At 36.0% G+C, this 25866-nt stretch overlaps 1 protein-coding gene across 3 annotated transcripts in view; it reads left to right on the plus strand.

The window, feature by feature from the left end:
* The window catches only part of IPO11 (importin 11), a 115970-nt gene that overhangs the window by 41747 nt on the left and 48357 nt on the right, over positions 1 to 25866 (plus strand). For all 3 annotated transcript variants that reach the window (XM_074855831.1, XM_074855832.1, XM_074855833.1), the window contains exons 11-24: positions 493 to 563; positions 1945 to 2137; positions 3567 to 3719; positions 3982 to 4025; positions 4916 to 5006; positions 6462 to 6509; positions 7147 to 7252; positions 10968 to 11094; positions 12216 to 12249; positions 12432 to 12472; positions 13544 to 13660; positions 15057 to 15170; positions 19014 to 19129; positions 20654 to 20730. In XM_074855831.1, the coding sequence (XP_074711932.1) occupies positions 493 to 563; positions 1945 to 2137; positions 3567 to 3719; positions 3982 to 4025; positions 4916 to 5006; positions 6462 to 6509; positions 7147 to 7252; positions 10968 to 11094; positions 12216 to 12249; positions 12432 to 12472; positions 13544 to 13660; positions 15057 to 15170; positions 19014 to 19129; positions 20654 to 20730 (1332 nt within the window). The remainder of the gene's footprint in view (positions 1 to 492; positions 564 to 1944; positions 2138 to 3566; positions 3720 to 3981; positions 4026 to 4915; positions 5007 to 6461; positions 6510 to 7146; positions 7253 to 10967; positions 11095 to 12215; positions 12250 to 12431; positions 12473 to 13543; positions 13661 to 15056; positions 15171 to 19013; positions 19130 to 20653; positions 20731 to 25866) is intronic.

The raw sequence follows: 25866 nt of genomic DNA on the forward strand, positions 1-25866 counted from the left end.
AATTCAGAATGTTTTCCAGTGTCCATAATGAATTATTTTTGATTAATTAAAAAAAAATTTAATGAATTAGTTTTAAGTTTCTAGAAAAGCACGTAGTATTATGTAGTAATGATGTGCCATAGTTTTAATAAAAGGGCATTTTCATCTTTTTCAATGCTTTTTTACTTGTCTGTGTTAGCATTTGCTTGTATTATTTTAACTATCTTTTACCACCACACTGTCTCTAATGATGTCCCGATTGTTTTATTTGACTGGTTACAGTGAATTTTACTGCGGCTGAGAGAAACGGTTAAAGAATTTTTTTTTTCCAGTACTTGTTACCTTGAATTTGACTTTGAGTTTATTCTGCCATAGAACTGTTTGCTGGCTGCTGTAACTGTTGAACTCCAGATAAAACAAGTTGTTCTCCAATTTAATCTTTTAAAGCTTAGCTATCCATAAAGAAAAGGAAAGTCTGAAAAAATCATAGTTGTTAAATATCTGATTTACCAGGTAGAAGTATAAGAGCAGAAAATGTATGCAGAGATCGTCTAGAAAAGACTATAATTCTGTTCACTAAAGTGGTAAGTAAATTCTCCATTCAGTTACTGATAGTTTACTGTTCTGGAGGATCAGTCCCCCTTCAGGTATGTATGTGTGTTAAAGCTGTTTCAGATCTTTTAAAGAAATGGAAGGTACTGCAACTTAAAACTTCTTTGTTATGAGATATATTTTTAAATTTTTTTGAAGGAAAAGGTATCTGTTTACTCATGCTGACATAAGTTGCAGGAGTGAAGAATACATTTCCGTAGCTCAAACAAAATTAAATGCATTCCTTAAGTAAATTACTTAGCTAGGATTTGCTCAAAAAATTCTGGAAGCTTTGTGAAAACATTGGTATCAGCACTGATGAATAAAGAAGAGATAAACTTTTCATCCTATCTTTTATAAGTTGTTAGATTGGTATTTCTAAGGCCCTGTTAGTTCTATTGAATAACTAGCCACTTTTAGTTTATTGAGAGAAAATTAGCAACTCTCTTACCCTCTGTGAATTTTGTATTAGATAACACATTTGGAGTTGTCAGCTAATTCTGGGAAACCATTAATTGCATATATTATCGGAAGGTATTTTTAGCATTGTCACTTGCTCTGTTTTTAAAAGATATAAAACCTACAGAATTCCCATTGTTTTCAGATTCTATTTTGGGGCCATGGATCTTATTTAAATATTCAGCCTAATTAGCAGAAGTGGGAGGCACCTGTCAGCTTCACCAAAATTGAACTGAAGGTGCTCTGACCCAACATTTTTAGTCTTTGTCATAGTACTTCTTACTTTGAACTAACAAGCAAAGTACGTGAGGCATATGCATCTTTTTACTTAGACCTGAAGAGAAAATACACTTTAATAGATAATCTACCACCTGTAGAAATTCAGGTGCAAACATTTAGGCTTAGGCATTTTTGTAGTAGTAAAAGGAGATCAAAGGAATTGACCAGTGCATTCTAGACCACTAGTTGTAAAAGCTAAGCTGAAGATGCAAGTGCTTGTACTGCAGTGGAAGAGGAGAAAAAATAATAAAATATTATTTCTCTCATGCTTCTTTTACTTAGAATAATTCCAATAGGGATGAATTATCTGATAAAATGTTCAGGGTTTTAAGTGTCGCTGTGTTTTATATACTGTGTTGCTAGCAAGCTGGTCTAGCTGAAAATGGGTATTGTTTTTTAAGCTTAAAAAAAAGGTAATTTTGAAAATGAATCACGAATTTCAGGGCAAAATAATGCCTTATTAACCATTGATACTGATTTCTTCCTAATTTCCCATCTGTGTTCAGTTTTCTCTTCTAGAATTTCCTATAAATTGGCACTTGGTTTTGGTAACTAGTTTATGAAAACATTTAATAAGACTTGGACAAAAAGTGTTTAGACTTCTCTTTCTTGCTCTTCTACTTCTCTAACTTTTAGCTTTTGGACTTCCTGGATCAACATCCATTTTCATTCACCCCTTTGATTCAGAGGTCATTGGAATTTGCTGTAAGCTACGTTTTCACAGAGGCTGGTGAAGGAATTGTATTTGAGCGGTTTATTGTACAGTGCATGAATCTCATTAAGATGATTGTAAAAAATTATGCATACAAGCCATCAAAAAATATTGAAGGTACTGTTATTTGCTAAAAACATTTTTTATATCTTTAGAAACATTTTACTAGTTGTTCCCAACAGTAAAACTCCTTTGAGACATTCTTCTGAAGCCCTTAATGATTTAACAGTTAGAAATGTATACTTCTGTCTCTATATTGATAATTCTTATTTTGATGGTTAAAGTATTAATATACCTAGACATTGGCTTGCTAAAGTAATTTTAAATACACAAGGGGTGTGAATATCTTTTCATTATTGATTGTTTTACTTTTCATTGAACTAATTTTAGAAAGTATTGAAGTGTGGAATTTGGTTTATTTTCATCAAATGGTTTGATGCATCTTTCCCTTGAGAAACATTTGATAAAATGGGGTATTTGCTGTAACACACTAATACTGGTACTCTGAAATACAGAGACACAGTGAATTTGACATGCAGTTGAATATAAAGCAGTTCATGTGTTCTGCTTTGTTGGACTGTGTTTCATTCAGAATCTTCATACACAGCTGTACGTATGGATAATGAAAAATAGAATTGAACTATATTAAAAAAAACCTTCCACATTTGGTTTGACATTTATCAATGACTATATAACAATTAGCATTCTCTTTCTAAATCTGAAGAAAGTTTCATGAGCATACTGGTATGTGTCAGAAAGATTACACAAACCCAGCATTTAAAATTCTTCAAAATATTTATGTATTTCAGTGTTATTCCGTATTTTTATAATATGTTAGAATGTCATAAATCCACTATTAACAGAAATTTCTGCTTGCAAAACTTCATAGTTGTGTTTGAGTTCTTGAAACAGAAAAGTGGTCACTTGAGACAAGAAGAATATAGCACATTCTGATAAAAGCTATAGCACTTGACTTTTTGAGAAGTGGGTGATTAAGAAAAAAATTAAAATAGAAAATTTATTTTTCTTAATTTCTGACTGACATGTAGTGTATGTCTTGGTTGTATAGCATACAGTATTTGGTTTTATTGCTGCTTTCTTTAAGCAATATTAACTCCTAAAAACCTGAAGTTATTTTTAAGGCGATTTGGATAAACTTTTTGAATGGGTATATGTGAAACTTTCTTTGAGTTCTGTGTGTTTTTAAATTCAGTAGTGCTAAATAAAAAAACCCAAAACCATCAGGTAAACAGTTTTTCTTTTCATCTCTGTAGTAGCTGAAAAGCATTATAAATAGTCTGTGAAGCCCTAACAACCCTTTAGTCTAATTGTGCTGTTAGAGAACTTGCTTAAAAGTAAAGGAATTTGGGAGTTTAACTTAAAAAAAGGTCCACCTGAAAGTCTGTTATGAAAGCCTGCCATGAAAATGTATTTTCCTTTTTTTTTTTTTCTCAGAGGATAAGGATTTCTTTCTAATTTTACTAGACTATTGTTTGATCATTAAGCCGCTTAATTGTAATTTGGAATTTTCTATGTTTTCTTGCAGATAGCAGTCCTGAAACTCTTGAAGCACATAAGATAAAGACAGAGTTTTTCACATATCCAACACTAATGGAAATATGTAGGAGATTAGTCACTCACTATTTCCTGCTGACAAAGGAGGAATTAGCCATGTGGGAAGAGGACCCGGAAGGCTTCAGTAAGAAATATGCTGTGTAGTTGGTTGCAGTTTATTTAGATATTGGTGTAAGAGTTTCATATCTGCATGGCCTCTAGAAATTTCTTACTGCAATATTGGCTGGTTTATTTTCTACAGTCTTGTCACATGGACAAATATTCCCTATAGAGATAGTTTCCGTACCAAGAGGTTTCTCAGTAGTCTTATACCCACATATCTAAATACTAAACTATTTGAACCGTAGTTGAAATAATATTTTTTCATTTTGTTCGTGAAATAACAGCTGTAGAAGAGACAGGAGGAGATTCTTGGAAGTACAGTCTCAGAGTAAGTATTTAAATTTGAAATAAAACCATTCAACATTTCTGGATACTTTTCTTGATAGTCTTGATAGAGAGATGATATTTGGCAGAAAGATAAGCTTGTGCTTCTCAAAAAAAATTTAGTTAAATTTCATTAGAATATATAAATTAACTTTGTTCCATTGTATAAATTAACTTTGTTCCTTTATCAATGTTCAAATGTGCTGAAATACACTGGAAACTATGCACTTCATATTTTAGGAGGGAGGGAAAAGGAGTTTGCTTCAGCATTTGTATTGTGTAGTATCTGGTGGTGATTAAACCCAGTAGAAGTTGTCTCTACTTTAAACTGGTAATTGATGATATCAATTATAACTGTTAGTAGACATGATGAATGAAGAAAGTTTCAAATGCATCTATATTAGCATTTTTGTTCAAATCCGGAAGTATGCTGTTGTAGTAAATCTCCCAATTATCACTGCTGTGTCTTCCTCTGCAGAGACATCTCAAAGTTTATTTGCTATGTTATATTAATTTTAAAACTAAAAAACTGAACCCTGTGCATCTAGTGTGTTTCAAGTGCAAATGGGTATTCAGTCCAGATGACTCAGAGCTAATTGAAAAAAGAAACTGTGACATACCTACAGTGGTCACTGGCTCCTCTACACCAGCTATTTCACTCGACAGCTCCATTGTTGTTCTACTGCAGAACTGGCCAATAGAGATACAATCATCAAACTCTTGTTAGAGTTAAACATACTCCATAGTAGGAAGAGTGGTATTTCATATAATACTAATTTTGCTGCAGTGTATTTCATTTTAAATTACGACCTTTGATGTGAGCTATTCAGCATAAAATGTATTTTAATTCCCTTTATTTTGGTAGATTCTAAAACAGATCTTTTAATTTTTCAGCCATGCACAGAAGTTCTTTTTATTGATATTTTCCATGAATATAATCAGACTCTTACCCCTGTGCTTTTAGAAATGGTTCACAGTCTGCAAGGTAAGTTCTTTAAAAAATAAAGGAACTGTAAAATGTAGAATTGTTTACATTCACTTTTGTCAACTGTTAAACAATTTTACCTTTGTGATATCTAATTTTATATAGTTCATTCACTCTGTATTTTTGAAAAGGCATGTTAATATTTTAGAATTATTTCTAAACCTACCGTAAGGAAAATGCATTATGTATCTAGGAAGAGGAAATCCTAAGGATTCTTTACTTTTCATCATAACTATTTTAGATGACTGATAAAGATTGGGGCATTTCTACTTTCATGAGGTCTCACATTTTCTTGAAAATGGTCAAAAAGCTTAATAAATTCTGTAGCTTACTGGGAACTTCCTGTTCAAATGTTGCAAGGCAGTTTATGGTAATTCTGATATGTCTGCAAAAATCCTGAGGAAAAAACCTTTAAAAGAAAAAATTGAAGTTGTGCTCTCATTTTGGAGAGTCTAGAGGACTTTTATGCAGAAATGGAGAGTCTAGAGGACTTTTCTGAAGAATCTGCTTTAAAAATTTAGTGGTTTTCTGTATGAAGATGGAAGTCTTCATAGACTGAGGAATGCTTCAACTTTTCTTTCTTTTCCATGATTCTTTGCACCCAAACTATATTTTATAGTGGCTATGAAAGATAACACATGGTAGCTGCTGCCTTGTTTTCCTTGTCATTTCAGCTTAGGTTGTTTCCCCAGGTTGTATCTTACCTGACTTAAAATATTTTTATAGTTGAACTTATCAGAATGGATCAGTACTTTCTATGAAATAGAAATAAATGCTCACTTTCTGAGGGTGGTTTCTGACTTCACAGAATCTCTTCATTAAATACTTTGTGTACATAAGTTTCAGGATAGCTTGCTGTGATACTGGGAATGGTAAAAGGTTCCTTATGACAGGGTTTTATTTTGTTTTCCAAGAATTATGGAAGTTAATACTTTCATGCTAAAAGGTATACATACGCTTTTTTTTTTGCTCCTGAAGCCCCTATTAGTCATTTCTGGATGTTTTCAACTTGAAAGTTACTGCTGAAGTACTAGATGATATTAAGAATTCATTAATTCTTAAGATTTTGGAAAATCTTTACTTATACATTGTAAGTACACATGCACACATATATAAAGTATATAGAAACTAGGTCTAGGACTCTGCTGGAAATAGTATCATGTGGTCGACAGTCTTAAGCCATTTGCAGGTTTTGAGTCTGTTCTTGCATGTTGCTGTTAAAAATAAATTTTCAACTCTGAAGTCAGTCAAAAATGGGGTATGAAAGCTGAGATTTGATTTTGATGTATTCACTGAAGAAAGTATCAAAACGAAAATAATTGAACTTGTGAATTAAACAAAAATAGTGAAGCAGTCTTAATTCACAGCATACTTATTTAAAGTGTGTTAGTGCAAAGTTGTTTGCATTCTTTGTTTTAGTTATGCTTTTTTCTTTATTTCATCTTTGTCTTGTAGCATCTACCAACATGGAAGATACCAGTGCTATACTGATTAAAGATGCTGGTAAATTAAATTTTACTTTACCTTTGAAGTTACAGAGCTGCCTTTGTGTATGTGCTTGACTTCTTAAACTTGCAAATTCTTCATATTATTTTTTAAGACTTTTGGAAAGTAAGACCTCAGTCCTCTTTCTACTTTCACTTGATGTCAGTCTGCACTTTTCAAAATGCTTATGTAAAAAATATGGTGGTTTTTTTAGCTCTTTTGTGAAACAAACTGTTAGACAATCTCCCTTACTGTCCTTTCCTCTCTGCAAATAAATGAGCTACAGTGCTTCCATGGAGATACTCTGTCCGTTTTACAAGTAAGGAGATTTTATGGCAAAACAGAAAAATTGCCTGAGACCTCTGATGACACCATTCTTGATGTTAGAATAAGACCTTCATTGTTCTTATGGTTTTTAACTATTTTCAAGAGTCTGAATTTTCTTCTGTAATAACCTTTCTTTTACTAAAATTTCCTCCACAGTTCGCTTCATGGTCTGCTAATGTCTCCTTCAGAAAGATATGCTTTAGCTTTGTTTTCTTTGTTATGTTCAGGTTATAAAAAATGTTTTTTGAAACTTAAATTAGTCTGATTATATAGTATCAAAAATTAAACATTTAAGCAAACAATAAGCATAACTATTGTTTTTCCCCAGTGTATAATGCGGTTGGACTGGCTGCTTATGAACTATTCGATAGTGTGGATTTTGATCAGTGGTTTAAAAATCAACTATTAGCAGAACTACAGGTTTCTCATAACAGGTAAACACCTTGGTTTGTTATGCCTTCATCATTTAAATATGAACTGTTGATATGAATCTGGTAAGATATAATGTCTAATAACTGTGAACTTGAAAAATAAATATTTAAATGTATCCACTAAATGAGCAGAGGTATGAAATACATATAGATAACTGATAGTGTCACAGAAGTGGCAGTGTTCCTGACAGCTTCTGTTTGTTTAAATTACTGTGGTGGATACTTCCAGGGTTCTGTAAAAATATTGTAAGTCTGTCCTCTTGCATATATTTGAGTTGACTAAACTCTTGCAGGACAACTACTTTTGCTCATTTCAAGAAAGATATTTAGGCCTCCTGAGAGCCCAAGAACCCTTTAGGCAGCAAAGTCCAGTGAAATCTGTGGAAACAGTCTCTGTAAAACTGTAGCTTAGCCAAAATAGTGATTTGTTCTTCTCTACTAGTTCAAATACAAACCTTCTGTAACAGTCTTCGGTTAATTTTACCAGTAATAAAGTGGGGAAGTAAGGATTTGGGTTGTGTTGTAAAGTGTGAATAATTACAGTCTGGTTCTATGTAAAGAGTATTATTTAGCCCATCTGCTGTGGTTTTTCTTTCTCACCAAGGTCCCCTTCACTTGGATGGCCTTCCTATTAGTACCTTTTTTGTTTAGCAGATGTCATAGGGTGTTTTGAAAGATCGTTTTTGGCATCTCAGTACAGATGGAACTGTCCATCTCCACAACTGACAGAGAAGACAGTGTTCTTCCCTATTCCTCAAACTGTCACTCTTCTCTCAGGGGAAGGACAGTGACTGCTATTGTATGTGCTAATCCTCATCAGATGAGTTCTGAATCACCCTTTGACTCTGAATAAGTATGTCCTATTTTTCTCATCAGTCATTATCAGTGACCCTAATGTCCTTTGAAGAATTTTACAAATTTTTCCTTCTACGTTTGCAGTTCATTTTACCAGCCATAATTGTTATCTGAAATAGAAACTAATTTGTTTGCTAATACCTTTAGGAACTAGTATAAATTGTAAATGATTTTTGATAATGAGTTGCTAGCCAGCTTTTTGTGTTTTCAAATGCTGGTTATAAACATTTTCTTTACAAATACAGTTCAGTTGCATGTAGAATGGAAAAACCTGCTAAACTTACAAATATTAAAATGCTTCTTTTCATTAAAATATACCTTTTAAAAAATGAATTATTTAGTTTTAGATATATAACCTTATTTAAGAGTCACAGAATAATTGCCACAGTTGTTTACCTGATGTCTCCTAATGTTTTTATTCTTATTAGTCTTTTTTTATATGGTCTCAACTTCACCTTGCTATCTGCTAGTGGCCAAATACTCTAATAGTTAGGCTAAATGTCAGAAGAGCAGGAAAGCATGGGAGATCTTGTATATATGATCCTTTTTTGTTGTGCAACACCAGCACAGATCTCTGAATAAAACTGCCGTGGTATTTGTAGCACATGCTGGCTTTGCCATTTTTGTTATGCACACATGTGGCATAAGTAAAACTGACAGCAGTCTTCTACGGCTGATATAGTTGAATTTACAGTTGGGAAGACACCTGATCTAATCATTTAGTTGGTATTTGTGATATCCCAGGATGAAATTCATGTGGGGACAGAAGCTTGCAGTACAAGTAATCCAGAAGTTTGAAGCCTTGTTTGCTTGGACTGCTTCTACTGCCAGCATCTCTGGAGACCACCATGGCGATAAGGGAGATGGTATTAGTAGTTTGAATGAAGTGCTGCTTTAACAACAGCTTCAGGAATACATATGGAGTTCAGATAAAGCATATTGGAGGGTATGATCTGCTGTCCCACAAAATGTCCCATGATGATTAGCATGCTTATTCACAAACTGGTTTATGTTTGGGAACATAAACCTATGTATTGTCAGCAGTGACTGTACTTTGCTGTGCTTTGTTTTCTTTGAAAGTTTCATTGTCTGTTGATAGTGAGTCTGTCAACCATAGCCATAGCAGTAGGATAAATATGGGATTAATGAAAAAATATTCTCAAAGATTTTTAGAAACATTTCGTTGCCAAATTTATCACTTACCATAATATTTAGTTTTGTACTGATTAAGGAGAAATTTTTCTGTAGTATGAAAATAGTTTACTGAATACAGTTTTTTGCAATAACTCAATCTTAAGACAACTTTTTCTGCTGAAAGTATTGATGTGACCTACTTTGGTATTAAGTAACATACCTTTGACTTGAATGTCTGAATGCTGTCCAGACTGCTTAAAGTTACTCTCCTATGACTATTGCAACAGAAGCTGTCTTATTTTGGAATATGGTCACTTTTCCCATGTGAGCTTTAGGTCCAGCAGGCTCAATCTGGTTATACTTAGTGTGTGCTCTAGTGATGTTCTAAGAGGTGAGCTTTTTCCAGAAGTACTGAATGTAGAAAAGGTAGGACCTCAGAAATGAGCACCTTTGAGCAGAAGAATTTCTAGGAACTTCAGTCATTTAAAAAATTTATATTTTTTAACATAGGTACTTATGTTGTGTCATTTAAAACTGTTCTGTGTGATAGTGGTTTGAAAACTACCCAATGACAATCTCAAGAAAAATCTCTTGATTTTTAATGTTGTGATTTTTACAGGGTTATATTGGGCACGAGTATTCTAAGAATAGAAAAGGTTGTATCATCACAGCTTCTCTAACAAATAGAAGGACAAGTTAGTAAGGCAGTGTCTTAAGTCATGCTTCAGCATGGGTTGTTCATGCTTCACTGACACTTAATCTCAAGCAACACTGGAACGTTATTCCTCATTAGCTTTGTGTTCCAGTCTAGTGAACTGCTGTATACATGCTACTTTCACAACTTTAATTTTTTCTGAAGGTGTGCTTCGTTAACTCTCATGGTTATGGGAAAGTTTAGTAAATCACATTTATTAAATGTAAAGAAGCCTCGATAATTTCAGTTTAAATTGCTGTCTTGATTGCTTACAACGCAGAAGTTCATCAAATGAAAAATACATTTAGGGTAACATGGTAAAATAATTTATTAGTTAAAATTCTGTGAGTAGGGTTCATCTTTGCATGTCTGCAAATTAAACACTTAAATCTGAGCTACTCTTTGCGATCAGCCTTTATAATCAGTGGAGAAAAATAGCACCTCTCTGGAAAGCTTTTCCAAATCATTATGTTAGACAGTTCAGCTCATTGTTCTGGTTCTTCTTTCCATTGACTCTATGCTGTTTGATTTGCCCTCCTGTTGCAGCAGTGGTGCAAGATTAGGTAATCTCAGTTCTTTCTGAGAACAGTTTTAGACTGATGACATGAAATACTCTGGCATTTGTAATGCAGTACTTAAGCTTGCATTTTTAAATTTTTAAACCTAAATGTTTGAGCATAAAAGGTGAAAAGCAGTAGATACCATGATGTCAGTAATAAATATAAGATATATTTTTAGTTTCTTTTATTGGTGTGCTATGCACAGAATAAACTGTATCTCTAGTGAGACCTTCAAGATTCAGTCATTTAGGATGAAAGGTATATTTTTCAGACTAAGTTGGTGTTTCCTGAGACTTCTAGTGAAGAGTTTTGATGAAAGAATTCTGCACTAAAGTTCTAAAGTCGGTCTTGAAAAAACTAATGGGGAATAATGTTTTCCTAGTGATTCTTAGATTTCTTTTTCATCAGAGAATTCTAGAATAGCAAGTATGATGAGTTCATGAGTACAATTTTTTTTTCCCCTCTACTTTTAAAGATACAAACCAATACGCCGACGAGTAATTTGGTTGATTGGACAGTGGATTTCTGTAAAATTCAAATCAGACTTGAGACCAGTGTTATATGAGGCGATTCGTAACTTGCTTCAAGATCAGGACTTAGTGGTAAGTAAAAATAAGTAATGTTTTGAATTATACATTTGTTCTGTAAACACAGGTGAAACATAAATACCATACCTTGTGTAAACTTGATTGAAAAATTTCATAACATCACACCGTAAAGTCTGTTGTGCCTTGCAAAAGATAATCTGCTGAGAAGTTGTGGGGGTGTTTAATTGTGGAGATGTTGAACAACAAGGTCAGACATGAAATGAGCTCTTAAGATTTCACTAGGTGATGACTTTGGTGGGAAAATGAATGGCAATAGCATCAGTCTGTTTTTTTTTCTACGAAGAAAGTTGTGAAGTGTCTTGAGATAAATAATTTATAAAGAAATGAACACTTTGTGTAGATAAAACAGGGTTATTCTGTGACTAGTCCCTGCATTATATAGCATTATTTAAGCATCAACATAGTTATCTGTTAACAAAATGATAAATAGCATCGGTTGCTAAGATGGTTGAGTACCAGTCTGTGGTTTTCTGCTACAATTTTGGTTTAGCAGGTGAAGTTGAATTGAGAAGCTGGTTTTGTGATTTTCTTTTGTTTTTATTTTTAAACAGACCTAGCAGGCAACAAATATAACAAATAAGCCTAGCTAGACTGTTAGTTAAATATTGGCAGTCATAACAGTTATTTCTGTGATTCCAGACAGGAATGTGCTTCTGTGTTGATGTTATGACTGTTTTCACTTAAAGCTTTCTGAACATCTGAATGTCTAACAGTGAAGAACATGCTGACTTGTTGAGTTTATTTGATTCTGTGCTTTTTGGGTGACAGCAAGTTGTGAGATAATCCCAAGTAAACTGCTTCTTTATTGCAAGAGTTTTTATCACAGGCTAGATATCTTCTTGTTTAATTCCTTCTTGACCTTCATGAAGGTTTTGCCAGAGTGGTTTCTCCAGGTGGTACCACTTTAGTGATGGCAAAGAAAATGTAAAGGATACTAAAATGAAGGCAAATGAAAATGTTTGAGTTGAACTAACTGCATTTCTTAGAGGATGACAGAACACATAGAATGATTCAATTGCCAAAACAGCAACTGGTTTGATACTGTCAGATATTATGTTGATAATCAAAATGTTTAATGGATGTATGCATGATGCTTCTTGACTTTTGTCTTTAAGGTCCGTATTGAGACAGCTACGACACTGAATTTAAATATCCTTTTATTGGCAAAGATGTTTGGTTAGTTCTTAATTCAGAGTTACTGGAAATTAAACAATTTTAAACTTATTACCAAATTCTTCACATTATAATTTTTGTATATCCATTTAATATTTGCTTATTTGAGTCTTGTATCCATCTGCAATCAGTATTGTTGTTCCTTAATAGTTGTTTACCTGTAGATGACTTTGAGTTCAGAACTGACCAGTTCTTACCGGTAAGAGCATTTATATGGGCGTAGATCCATAGAGGAAGCCAGGAAAAAACATTTTCCAATTTAATTTTAAACCAGGAAAAAAATAATTTCAAATTTCATTTTAAACCACACTATTTAGCAATCTCTGTGTATGTATTTTTTTGTCTTCATAGGCCAAAATTTGTGAAGACATACTGCTTCTGTTAAGGTTGCTAATATGCAATATATAGACAATTCAAAATGTTTTAGAATTAACTATTACAACTTCCTAGCGTTGTGTTTGGTGCTATATATACTGTGTGCTACCAGATGCTAAGTTTCTTCATGCTAAGACAACATGAATACTGTCTTTAATGTCTCCACACCAATGTGACTTTCCCTTACGTCTGTTTCACACAGTACTTTCTAACCTGCTGTTTCACACAAATATTAAATACAAGTGTATGACTAAAATAGTGCCTTAAAAACATAGACCTTCTTGGTTTCCTATATTTGTCCTTTACAGTGGTCATTACTGTTGTTATTAAGTAAACAATGAAATGTTGCTGTAAATCTAAAGGTTTATTTTGATATCTCAAACTTAGCAGATGCTCTTATTTCATTATGACTTCCATGTTAACTGCAACTCTCTTGAAAACAAAACAAATGCAAAGTGCATCTATACTGTAAACACTGGAATTGTTTAATATGTCTTTTTCAGTTCAATATATGTCTTGTCTACTGAACCAAAAACTGGTAGACTGTACCTCTGCTTTTACCCTAACATAGTGCTCTTTCTGGAGAGACGGCCTTCAGCGTTATAGTATTTGAACTGAAGACATATTTACACTTGCTAAAACATGAAAATTACATATGTTCAAACTAATCACTGTTGAACTGTTTTGTAAGAGCATATCTGATTTTTTTAATCCTGTGTAGTCAGTGATTGGTTAGTGTGCATTTTTCCACATGAAAGAGTAACATTTTGCACACTCCATAAATGTCTTTCAGAGTTCATAGATGTTTTAGAATTGTAAGCATACAGGAAAATCACCAGTTCATGTCACCAATTGTATTTCTGATGGTCTAATCTGTAGTTTATTTTTCTTTTAGTATCTGGAATCCATGTTTACACTGCTCTTTCAACTACTTCAGGAAGTAACACAATGTGACACCAAAATGCATGTTCTTCACGTTCTGTCTTGTGTGATTGAAAGAGTCAGTATGCAGGTATCTTATAGATTTCAGTGTTAGCTTTGTACTAAGAACACAGAGGAGGACTTGATGTTGTTAACTTATACAAAAATAGTAAGAAAAAGTCATTTTTTAATAGACTGGTTATTGTTATGGTAGGTGCCTGCATTCTTTGCATTACTTGGTTATCTTTTCACTTTTCAGTTCTCATTTAGCTTTTGTGTAAAATGTTCTTGCTCAGTTACTACTTTATTTACTATGTATTTTTTGCATTGACTCATCTTTTAGGGTACAGACTTTCACTGCTTATCTTACTGCATTTCTTGCAGTTTTCTTTTTTTAATTGTAATTAATTCTAATTGTCTTATATCTGGACTAGTATTTTATTGAGTCTTACATATTAAGAGACATCTGAGGGACAGAATGCTTCACACTGCTAGGGACTGTGCAGTTAAATTTGTAATCTCTTGTTGGCACTGATAGGATCACAATTGCCTATAGAGCACTCCTCTTAACTGCATGAAAAGTTTCAAGTTCACATTATGAATTTTCAGTACTTTCTTGTAGTTTTAAAGTATATTCTTCAGCTTATACATAAAGAAATTGAAGATATTTTTGCAGAATTAAAAAATGAATTGTTGACTGCTTTTGTCTTAGTTTTTTTTTGTGGTATTACTGTATTAAGGACAGAGATAATGCATGGTCTTGAGCTTATCTCCTCTTTCTACAATTAATCCTCTCTGAGAGCCAAATGAAGCTTTCCTAATTGTCCCTTGTAGGAAAAATCAACATGACAGAAGATTTCCATGCATTTTAGATCAGCTAGAGAAGCAGCAGAAAAAAACAAATTGAGAAAGAAACTTTGAGTCTGTTTAGGTTAATTCCTAATTAAGTACTTTAGAAGACAAATAGATTAACCTTTTAGTATTGTAGAGCATAATAGAAAAAAATTTAGGTTGGGACAAACCCTCTAGAAGTTATGCAGTCCAACCCCTGCTCAAAAGATGGATAACTTCAGAGGTTATTCACCTTTTTAGTATTTTTTTACCGGAATTGTGTCTGGTCTTCCTAAAGGATTCTGTTATTTAGGAATCCTGTCTAAATGAAGAATATATCAATATGAAAATATCTCTGGTTATCAAATTAAGTATTTTTTGTGTTGTATTTACTGCTTAAGCCTTATTGCCATGTACAAATGTTATCGTAAGTAATATGTTTTCTTCAAACCACTATGCAGTCAGAAGTTACTTCAGTCACAGAGTATGGAATATTGTGTTTTAGGAAGAGGAAAGAGGACTAAATTAAAGCAAACTGTATTTTTACCATGACAAAGCAGCTCTTAGAGAAGCTCTTAAATATATCAGAATTTAGTGGGATAAATTAATGGTCTTGTTTCACATATTAAGAAACAAATTTGTATTCTGAACTTCAGGTACGACCATATGTAGGATGTTTGGTTCAGTATTTACCACTCCTTTGGAAACAGAGTGAGGAGCACAATATGCTACGATGTGCCATTCTAACCACCCTAATCCATCTCGTCCAGGTAGGGGATCAGAATCACATAAATGTTGTCAGTATCTCCTACAGTTCTTTCTCAGACATGCCTACATGTTCTGTGTGTGTATATATATGTATATATGTAGGTAAAATTAAGGTACATTTTGGTTTTATGGCTTTTAAGTCTCACAGTAAAGTTGGTTCTCTGGTAGTGGAGGTAAACACGGCTAATGTTAAGCATTTAACTATTATGTTGCCGGGGGCTTGTTCAGTAGAAGCAGTTCTTTAGGCAGATTTGCTTGTGTTCTGGAGGGTTTTGGTTTTGTAATCTTGGAATTGAGCTTCCTTTAGTGACTCTATGGGAAAGAGCTTGTTCTGGCTTCCTGTATTTCCCAGCCAGCATTAAGAGTATTGGTCTCTTAGAATTGTTGTGTATGGTTCAGACTTGATTCTGCAGTGTAGGCACATCTGTTTCCTTCTTGCTTTCCATTCAGTTCCTAGGGATGGGGAATTTCTATTTTGGTTGCAAATTTTCTGTGAAGATGAGACATTTTTAAATCATAGGCCAAGATATGGGCTACCACAAGTTTCACTTTGCCTGTTCTTTAAATTTGCCTATTAATTCAGGTTAGTGTCAAATGTTTCTTGTTTAATTCATAACTGTTAGGTTTAATGTTGCTCAGGGGTGGTGTTGGGATTGACTAATTGTGGGTCATCTTTTTTGTTTAGAATTCCAACCCTTTTATTGTTACCATTTTCACCATTACCTTCCTACTGCATAACCTCTGATCCCTATTACGTCCTTTGGCAATGCTTTCTGCAACATTTTTATATAGCATATGGGAAAAAATACTTCATTTCATCCCTTAAATTTCCTAGCTTTTCTGATGTTCTTTTCTGCTTTGTTTATATGTGATATGAAACAGAGATAATAGGAGCTCTGAGCTGCCTGCTTTGTTATGTAATTGATTTGTATCACATCCTGTTACTTGTATTTCAATCTCTTTGGTTTTTTTTCTTCTTTTAAGAATTTATCTGCTCATAGTTTTCTTTTTAGCTATATTTGAATGTCTCCTTTTTAATATCCATTTTAAAACAGGTTGGTCAGAACTATGAAAATGTCTGAGAGTCAGGGACTACTATCACCTTACTTTTGTTCATGACTGTGACTTCTAAGTGCAATAAGTGATAGTAATACTGAGAATAGAGGTGAACATAGTGATTCTCAGACCATTGTTTTTCTGTAGATTTTTGATTTTTATATCTGTGTGTTGCTTGGTTCCAGATTTTGCCTTATCATATTCATAGCTATGTTGACCAATATTGTATTTAAATGGAAGTTGCTGGTAATCTGTAGTCAGATAAATGAGTTTTGATGTTTTAAAAGCACAGTATCATTAACGTTAGAAAAGACCCTTAAGATCATTGAGTCCAGCCCTTAACCTAGCCCTCTCAAGTCCATCACTAAACCATGGCCGTAAGTGCCTCATCTGCATGTCATTTACCATTTTATACCCATTTTCCTGGGCAGCCTCCTCCAATGCCTGATAACTCTTTCGGTGAAGAATTTTTTCTTAATACCCAATCTAAACCTCCCCAGCACAACTGGAGGTCATTTCCTCTCATTCTATTACATGTTACTTGGGAGCAGAGACCAACACCCACCTCACTACAACCTCCCCTCAGCCTCCTTTTCTCCGGGCTAAACAACCCCCATTCCCTCAACTGCTCCTCATAAGACTTCTTTTCTAGTACCTTCACCAGATTTGTTGGTGTTTGGACGCGCTCCAGTCCCTCAGTGTCTCTCATGTCAGGGCCCAAAACTGAGCATGGTATTGGAGGTGCAGCCTTACCAGTGATGAGTACAGGGGGATAATCACTTCCCTAGTCTGCCTGGCCACACTATTTCTAATATAAGCCAGGATGCTGTTGGCCTTCTTGGCCACCTGGGCACACTGCATGCTCACATTCAGCCAGCTGTTGACCAACACCCCCAGGTCCTTTCGTACTGGGCAGCTTTCCAGCCACTCTTCCCCAAGCCTGTAGCGTTTCATGGGGTTGTTGTGACTCAAGTGCAGGACCCGGCACTCAGCACTGTTGAACCTCATATCATTGGCCTCGGCCCATCGATCCAGCCTGTCCAGATTCCTCTGGAGAGCCTTTCTACCCTCAAGCAGATCAATATTCCTGCCCAGATTGGTGTCACCTGCAACTTACTGAGGGTGCACTTGATCCCTCATCCAGACCATTGATAAAGATATTAAGCAGAACTGACCCTAGTATGGAGGCCTGGGGAACACCACTTGTGACAGGCTGCTGCCTGGATTTAACTCCATTCATCACAATTCTTTGGGCCTGGCCTGTCAGATCTGGGTGGCAACACCATACTGGCCTCCACCAGTAGTGACACCTCAGAGGACCCACACAGTGTCAGATACACAAACACAATACACGCAAAGATGATCAGAAGGCTTTTAGTACTTTGGCGTCCCAGCAGGGGTTAAATAATTCAAGGATTAAATAATCCTTGAACTTGAAATATATAGCAATATCTGTGCTGTTTACAGTAAAAATGCAAACAGAATGTACTGTGTTCCTGAGAAAAGTTTGACAAATAAAATAATACATGGTTATATTGCCTGCAGGATCCTTGCTATTAAGCACTTCTTTCATATGGACGATCTTTAATGTGCCATCCTACCTACTCCAACCCCTACTATATTTCAAAAAAATGTAGTAGGACTTGCAAAGATCAAGAGATCTGCTCCTAGGATGTAGGGCAGTGTCGATATAGAAACAGACTGCATATGCATACAATCTTGGAACTTGCAGAAATGCATGACTAAGAAGATAGTATTGTAGAGGTTAACAGTGGAGAAAAAGTGGAAGGAGAATCACTAGACATTGCCACTGAAGGAAAAATTAAAGTTCATTTGAAAGTGGATTTAGTTCAAACAAAGAGAAGATATATTTTCACAATAAACAGATTATGGAACTTCTTGTTACTGGCCCCTGTGGAGGCCAGAAGTATAGGTGAACACAAATTAGACAAATTTATGGAAGATTCTTTTCCTTTTAAGACAAGTTTGTTTAAATAATTCCACAAAGAAGCCTTAACTTAGAAACATCAAATAGTTTTAAATTTAACACTTTCCAAATATAGTAATTATGCAAAAGCAGCATTCAACTAGCCTCAGTTCTCTTAAATAGTAATATTACAAATTGGGCAGTAGTTCCCAGTTTAAGAATTCCATTCCTTTTAGTATTAGTTTTAATTTATGATTAGTTTTGACAATAGTTATCTCTATTTTTTTTTTTAATTTGGGTTTTATTATTAAATGATTGCTGAAAAAATTCTTTACGCTGCATTCTTGAGAAGACATCTTTGTCTGTAGCTCATGGGTCATTTGAAAAATAAATCACTGTGATCATTCTGTGAATCTTTGTGTAGCAATGAAAACAAACCCTTCTCCTGATTCTTAGAATACCTTAAAAGATTTAGTATGTGGTAGGGTCTAAAGAGTAATAACATTTTATTTAGCAGTTAGTCCTTTAGTATTTAGTATTAGAGCTGTGACTTTTTCCAGAGAGAGAATGACTAGTGAATGTTTTTACGAATGTGTATTGTTTGTAATTCTTGCAGACCATTGATAAGCTGCTTGTTTCCAAAAAACTTATGTAATTTTCTCAAGACATGTTGAGAGAAAGCTTAGGAGTATCAGACTATTTTGTTGTATGAAATGGATGCAAGCTCAACCTTTGATTTCTTTAATGCACATTTATAGTATGAGAATAGAAAACAGTATCACAGATATTTTTCAATGCTATTCTTGAAATGCTTGATTTGATGTTTTTGAAGTATTTTACATTTTTTTATTTACTTCTATAGGGACTGGGAGCAGACAGCAAAAGTCTCTATCCTTTTCTACTTCCAGTTATTCAGCTAAGTACAGATGTTTCTCAGCCTCCACATGTCTATCTTCTGGAAGATGGTTTAGAGTTGTGGTAAGAATTTTTTATCAGTTTCTAATTTTTAAAACGTTATTTTTGTATCCTCAGAAGAAAAAAAGTTAAGAATTTAGATGTTCTTGTTATCTTACATTGACATCATCTATATCATACCTTTTCTGAGAAGAGATGAGGTTAGGAAGTTAATAAAAGAAACACAGTTAAAAATAACTGAGTAGGTAACCTATTTTCAGGCAGTTGATACTGTGATAATGAACAGCAAGACAAGAAGTCTAGACTCACTATAATGTGCATGCTAACTAAGTTGGACATGCTTGACTTCAGAAGCATGATGACCTGATGATTCTCAGAGGAGGTTGCTGGAAGAGATGGTGAGTTTATAAGGATAAAATGTAGAAGTTATGTTTCAGATCTTAAACTATTTGGTGACTGAACATAAAACAAGAAGTGGCACTATGATCAGTTTGCCACGAGCCCAATTTGTTTATTTCTGGTACAGCTGACACTCTAGGAGGAGGAAACTGTTAACCTGGACCAAATTCAGCACATCTCTTTCCTGCAGAATAGGAATATATTGAGTTTGTCTTGAAATAGTGATGTATTCTTTTGATCTAAATTGTAGGTGGGCATTTGAATTACAAATTCTTAACCTACAAATGATCTGTGCTATGTGCAGCAAAAGATTTATAATGCTGTTGATGGTGGGGCAGCAAGTCAAAGTGCAAGATCTCCACAAAATTTGAGGCCTTTTTAGTGTATCAGTTCAGAACATTTATATCTTCTTAATAATACTGATCTTGAGGTGGTTATTCTGATGCCTGTGCAGAAGAATGATATTTTAAGATGTCCGAGAGCATCAGAGGAATCTAGATTGAGCTCACGGAGACAGTTGGGACTCTAATGGCTTCTTGAACCAAGAGCAGAAGCGCAGCTAAGATACTTTACATAATCAGAAATGTTATTTAAATACAGTAATCCCACATCTAAGATTTAGGAACAAACTGGAATGTGTTGCTGTGGTTTTAAGTTTGAATTTAATTTATAGCTAGTTTTCAAACCTCAGGAATTTTAAATTGTTATAAACAATGCAGAGCATATAGTTATGCTTTTATGTATGGTAATCAATGCATCATTTCAGACCTCAAAAAAAAAAAAGCAGAGATTTGAGCTGGTTGCCACCACAGCTGCTCCTTTGAGGTGTAGAGCACTACATGCGTTATCCTTACACCATGAATATTCCCCTCTACCCATCTTCTTTTAGTTCCCAAGTTGGATACTTAGACATTCTCACTGTTGCATTTTGGAGGTTATGTTGTCTTTATTAAAAGGCAGTAGCATGTTTTTCTTTTTTTTCCTATCTTAGCAAGACCCATGCCTATACAGATGGGTGTGTTGTAGGGAATACTGCTGCGCTTGAAATATGCTTCAAGTAATTGTGTTATACATTATTTAAAGATCATATAGATGGTTATTAGAAGTTACAAAGTCTTACATCTGTCAAAATGATTGCTCAATTTTATTCATGGATCATCTGAAATACTTTGCTTCATCTATTCTTAGGTTAGTGACGTTGGAGAATAGTCCATGCCTTACACCTGAGCTCCTGAGCATATTTCAGAACATGTCTGCCCTTCTTGGTATGTCTTTTACTAATGAATTTCTGGGGTTTTTGCTACTGCTTGTGGTGTTCATGCATTAAGTAATGCTGCTGTGACTACAAGAACTAAGGGGGCTTGTAAAATTGTAACTAATAAAAAATGGAGAACAAGCTTTTATTGTTTGACTTTCCCATCTTCTTTAATATTTATTATCTACTTACCATAGTTCTCTTTTTCACTAAATTGAAGCTGCTTTATACCCAAAAGATAAGACAAATTTCAGTTTATAATTTCAGAGGTTTTTTTAAGTTCCTGAAATTTAACACCAAATGTGCTGAGTTTTAGTGATATTGTCTATATGGAATACTTGCCTGTTTTGCTTACAACCAGAATGATGATTTCTAGTCTGAAGAATTGAAGCTTCCATTATTAGCTTTTCTATTACTCACTTAATAGCTATGTAGGATATTTTCAAACTACCTAAATATGTCTATAAGCATATTGGTCAAGCAACACTGAAATTAAAAGCCTGAGTTGTTGACAAAATATAAACTTATTAATGAGGATTAAGATTCACTGCTTAGGAAATACTGATATTTCGGGTGCTTCTGCTTTGTTATTAAAGGGAGTATAAAAATTTTGTAGTTTAATTTTATCATGTAATTATGTTTTTGTCTAATGAAATCTTTAGCTGTCCTTTTGTAGGTTGTGGAGCTAATATAGCAAATACGTTAGTTTTTTAGAGGAATGTGTTTATAAAATTAGAAGTTCACTTTTTAATTGACTTGGTTTTGGTACTTATTATTTTATTCTGACTAAAGATCACTTGAAAGTTACGTCATGGTGGGTAGGTGCAAGATGACACCTGTTATTTCTCTGTGTATACTAGATCTCTAATGACAAAACTGCTGAGGAAAGTAGTGTTTTGTAGTGGTTTTGCTATTTAACTCCAGAGCTAGCTTTCAGGTTCCATAGCTGCCAAATACTTACTATTTGTCTTCATTCATATCTACACTCCTACCCTTCCTCCTTGTTCTATGTTAGTAGTAGATAGTATCTGCTACAGGAAGCTTGCACTATATAAATGGTTGTGATTTACATAGTTGTCGCGCTGTTGATCTGCTTGAATTAAATTCAGAAATACTCTGTATTTGTGGCTTGTTTACATTTCCTACTGCTATTTTCTCCCCACCCTGTCCTCCCTAGTCCTCATGTGATACTTTCTAGGGTAGACATGAGTATGAATGGAAACCTCATCATACTCTTCTAAGAAAAGGTGGAGGTATTCAGGAATAACTCTACACTTCTAACAGTTTCCTTGTTTTATGAATGCATCTTGGAGATGCATAGGAGATGCTTTCCTTTGGAAAAAAGTATAACCTTGAGGGATTGTTCCTTGTTCTCAAAAATAAAAGCTGTTGTATGATGCTGGTAGAGCAAGTAGTACAGTTAAGCTAGGTAGGTTTTCCTTAAGGTGAGGTTTCAAACATGCTTATGTCAAATTGTTTTTTTTATCAGGGATAGAGGTGAGTGGCAAAACCACAGCAGCTGATGTGTAATCAGACTGATTTCCTCATATAGACTTCTGGTACTACTTTACTTCCTGAGCATTTTTCTGAGAAACTTGTTTTCAGAGTGCTCTCAAATAAGCAAATAACAACCAAAATAAAATTTATTTTCAACACAATTGACTGGCACTCCGCAAAAATACAAATGGCAGGTTCAAAAGCCCGTGAGAGGAGAATAAAACTATCACCATGCAAACTCCGAAGGTTTAACAACAACCCAAAATGCTCAGTCACTCACCTAAAACAATGAGGTCTCTCAACCTCGGGAAATTTCTTAAGGCAGAGTACTGTCCCAAGGGGAGAGTCCTTGACCACAGCATGCTACTTCAGGAGGGACCAGCTCCCCAGGGGACTCCATTTATACCTGAGCTGAATCTGATCTGTTGTCAATATCAGCCCTTATTGGCTGAGGGCCCCAATTACTGTAAAGTCCTGAGAACAAGTGCATGGAAAAAGGAAATCCATGGCTGCTACATTTCAGCAGCCAGGAAGCACCATTTTCATTGGGTGGGTGCACCTGCCACACAGTCAGAAATTTTGATTGCTGTAGGCCAAAATGGTTTACATTTTGCCAGAAGATGGAAACCATTCTGGTATACTCTTTGCGGGCAGTTCCCTTCTGTTTATATCAGGAGAATCAAGCTGGACAGCCTTCACATGACATAGCTGTGGCACTGTGATGTTGAAATAGAGCTTGAACCTTGGATTAGTGCTAACCTCATTTTAAAACTTGGTAGTTATAAAATCAGTACGATACTGCTATTCAGTACCCCTCAGGCAGGCACTTCATTCAGTATACTTGAAGAAGGGATGCTTCACTTAAATCCAGTGCAACAGCACAGTTTAAGCTGCAGCCACCTGCAGAAGAAAATGCGTTGATGAGTGATGATGAACTGTGCAAGTTACAGAATCACAGAATCATCTAGGTTGGAAAGGACCTTGATCATCTAGTCCAACCTTTACCCTAGCATTGGCAGTTTCCAACTACACCATATCCCTCAGTGCTATATCGACCTGACTCTTAAACACTTCCAGGGATGGGGACTCCACCACCTCCCTGGGCAGCCCATTCCAACGCCTAACAACCCGTTCTGTAAAGAAATGCTTCCTAATATCTAGTCTAAACCTTCCCTGGTGCAACTTGAGGCCATTCCCTCTTGTCTTATCACTCATTACTTGGTTAAAGAGACTCATCCCCAGCTCTCTGCAACCTCCTTTCAGGTAGTTGTAGGGGGCGATGAGGTCTCCCCTCAGCCTCCTCTTCTCCAGACTAAACAACCCCAGTTCCCTCAGGCGTTCCTCACACGACCTGTGCTCCAGACCCTTCACCAGCTTCGTTGCCCTTCTCTGGACATGCTCGAGTAATTCAATGTCCTTTTTGTAGTGAGGGGCCCAAAACTGAACACAGTAATCGAGGTGCGGCCTCACCAGTGCCGAATACAGGGGTAAGATTCCTTCCCTGTCCCTGCTGGCCACGCTATTTCTGATACAGTCCAGGATGCCATTGGCCTTCTTGGCCACCTGGGCACACTGCTGGCTCATGTTCAGCTGGCTGTCAATCCACACCCCCAGGTCCCTCTCTGACTGGCAGCTCTCCAGCCACTCCTCCCCAAGCCTGTAGCGCTGCTGGGGGTTGTTGTGGCTCAAGTGCAGCACCCGGCATTTGGCCTTATTGAAACTCCTACAGTTGGCCTTAGCCCATCACTCCAGCCTGTCCAGGTCTCTCTGCAGAGCCTCCCTACCCTCGAGCAGATCAACACTCCCACCCAACTTGGTGTCATCTGCAAACTTACTGAGGGTGCACTCGATCCCCTTGTCTAGATCATCAATAAAGATGTTAAACAGGAGTGGCCCCAAAACTGAGCCCTGGGGGACACCACTCGTGACCGGCCGCCAACTGGATTTAACTCCATTCACCACAACTCTCTGGGCCCGGCCATCCAGCCAGTTTTTTTACCCAGCAAAGCGTGTGCCCATCCAAGCCTGGAGCAGCCAGTTTCACCAGGAGAATGCTGTGGGAAATGGTGTCAAAGGCCGTCCTGAAGTTGAGGTAAACTACATCCACAGCCTTTCCCTCATCCAATAAGCAGGTCACCCTGTCGTAGAAGGAGATCAGGTTTGTCAAGCAGGACCTGCCTTTCATAAACCCATGCAGACTAGGCCTGATCATCTGGTTGTCCCGCATGTGTTGTATGATGGTACTCAGGATGAGCTGCTCCATCAGCTTCCCAGGCACCGATGTCAAGATGACAGGCCTGTAATTTCCCAGATCATCCTTCTGACCCTTCTTATAGGTGGGCGTCACATTGGCCAGTTTCCAATCTGTCGGGACCTCCCCGGTCAGCCAGAACTGCTGGTAAATGATGGAAAGCGGCTTGGCGAGCACCCCAGCCAGGTCCTTCAGCACCCTCGGGTGTATCCCATCTGGTCCCATAGACTTGTGTGTGTCTATGTGATGCAGTAGGTCACTGACTGTCTCCTCCTGGAATGTGTGGGGGGTCATTCTCCCAGTCTCTGTCCTCTGGCTGAGGAGGCTGGATTCCCTCAATACAACTAGTCTTGTTATTAAAGACTGAAGCAAAGAAGGCATTAAGGACCTCAGCCTTCTCCTCATCACTTGTTACCATGTTTCCTCCCGCATCCAGCAGGGGATGGATACTCTTCCTGGTCTTTCTTTTGCTGTTGACATACTTATAGAAACATTTCTTGTTGTCCTTGATTGCTGAAGTCAGGGTAATTTCCAGCTGGGCTTTAGACCTCCTGATTTCTGCCCTGCACAGCCTCACAGCATCTTTGTAATCACTGTGAGTGGCTAGCCCCTTCTTCCAAAGGCTGTAAACTTTCCTTTTCTCCCTGAGTTGCAGCCAAAGCTCCCTGTTTAGCCAGGGTGGTCTTCTCTGTCGCCGGCTTCTCTTACAACACCTGGGGACTGCCTGCTCCTGAGCCATTAAGACTTCCTTCTTGAAGAGTGCCCAGCCTTCCTGGACCCCTATACCCTTCAGGATCATCTCCCAAGGGATCCTTTGAAGCAGGTGCCTAAACAAGACAAATTCAGCCCTTTGGAAGTCCAGGATGTCAGTTCTGCTTCCCCCTGTCCTGGCCTCTCTAAGAATAGAGAACTCTATTATTTCATGATTGCTGTGCCCTAGTCGTCCTCCAACCGCCACATCCACCAGTCCTTCTCTGTTAATTAAATAACTATAACTATTATAATAAATACTAATTGTATTACTAGTATATAATAAATACTAATAAACTACTAATATATAATTATAGTTATATTAACTATTAATATAACTATTAAATAACTATTCAGTCTTAGTTCGATAGTACAGCTTCTCCAGTATACAAGTGGCAGTATTCACCTGAATCTTCTAGAACTTAAGAACAAACAGTTTCTGTCCTTCTCATCATGGTGATGACATAGCTGTCAGAACAGGGTGTTTTAATTGGGAAGTGTGCTTTCTGAAGAATGCAGAAATTAATTCAAATTTTGAGATCCTCAAATTTAAAGTTTCAAAACTGCAAAGTCTTGTGGCTCTTCACTGTCTGAGATATGGCAAAACAGAAAATCTTTCCCTGGCTGGTTCTCAATTCAGTCTTAAGT

The sequence above is a fragment of the Strix uralensis genome, chromosome Z (genome assembly GCF_047716275.1).
Source record: "Strix uralensis isolate ZFMK-TIS-50842 chromosome Z, bStrUra1, whole genome shotgun sequence".
Classification (NCBI taxonomy): Eukaryota; Metazoa; Chordata; class Aves; order Strigiformes; family Strigidae; genus Strix; species Strix uralensis.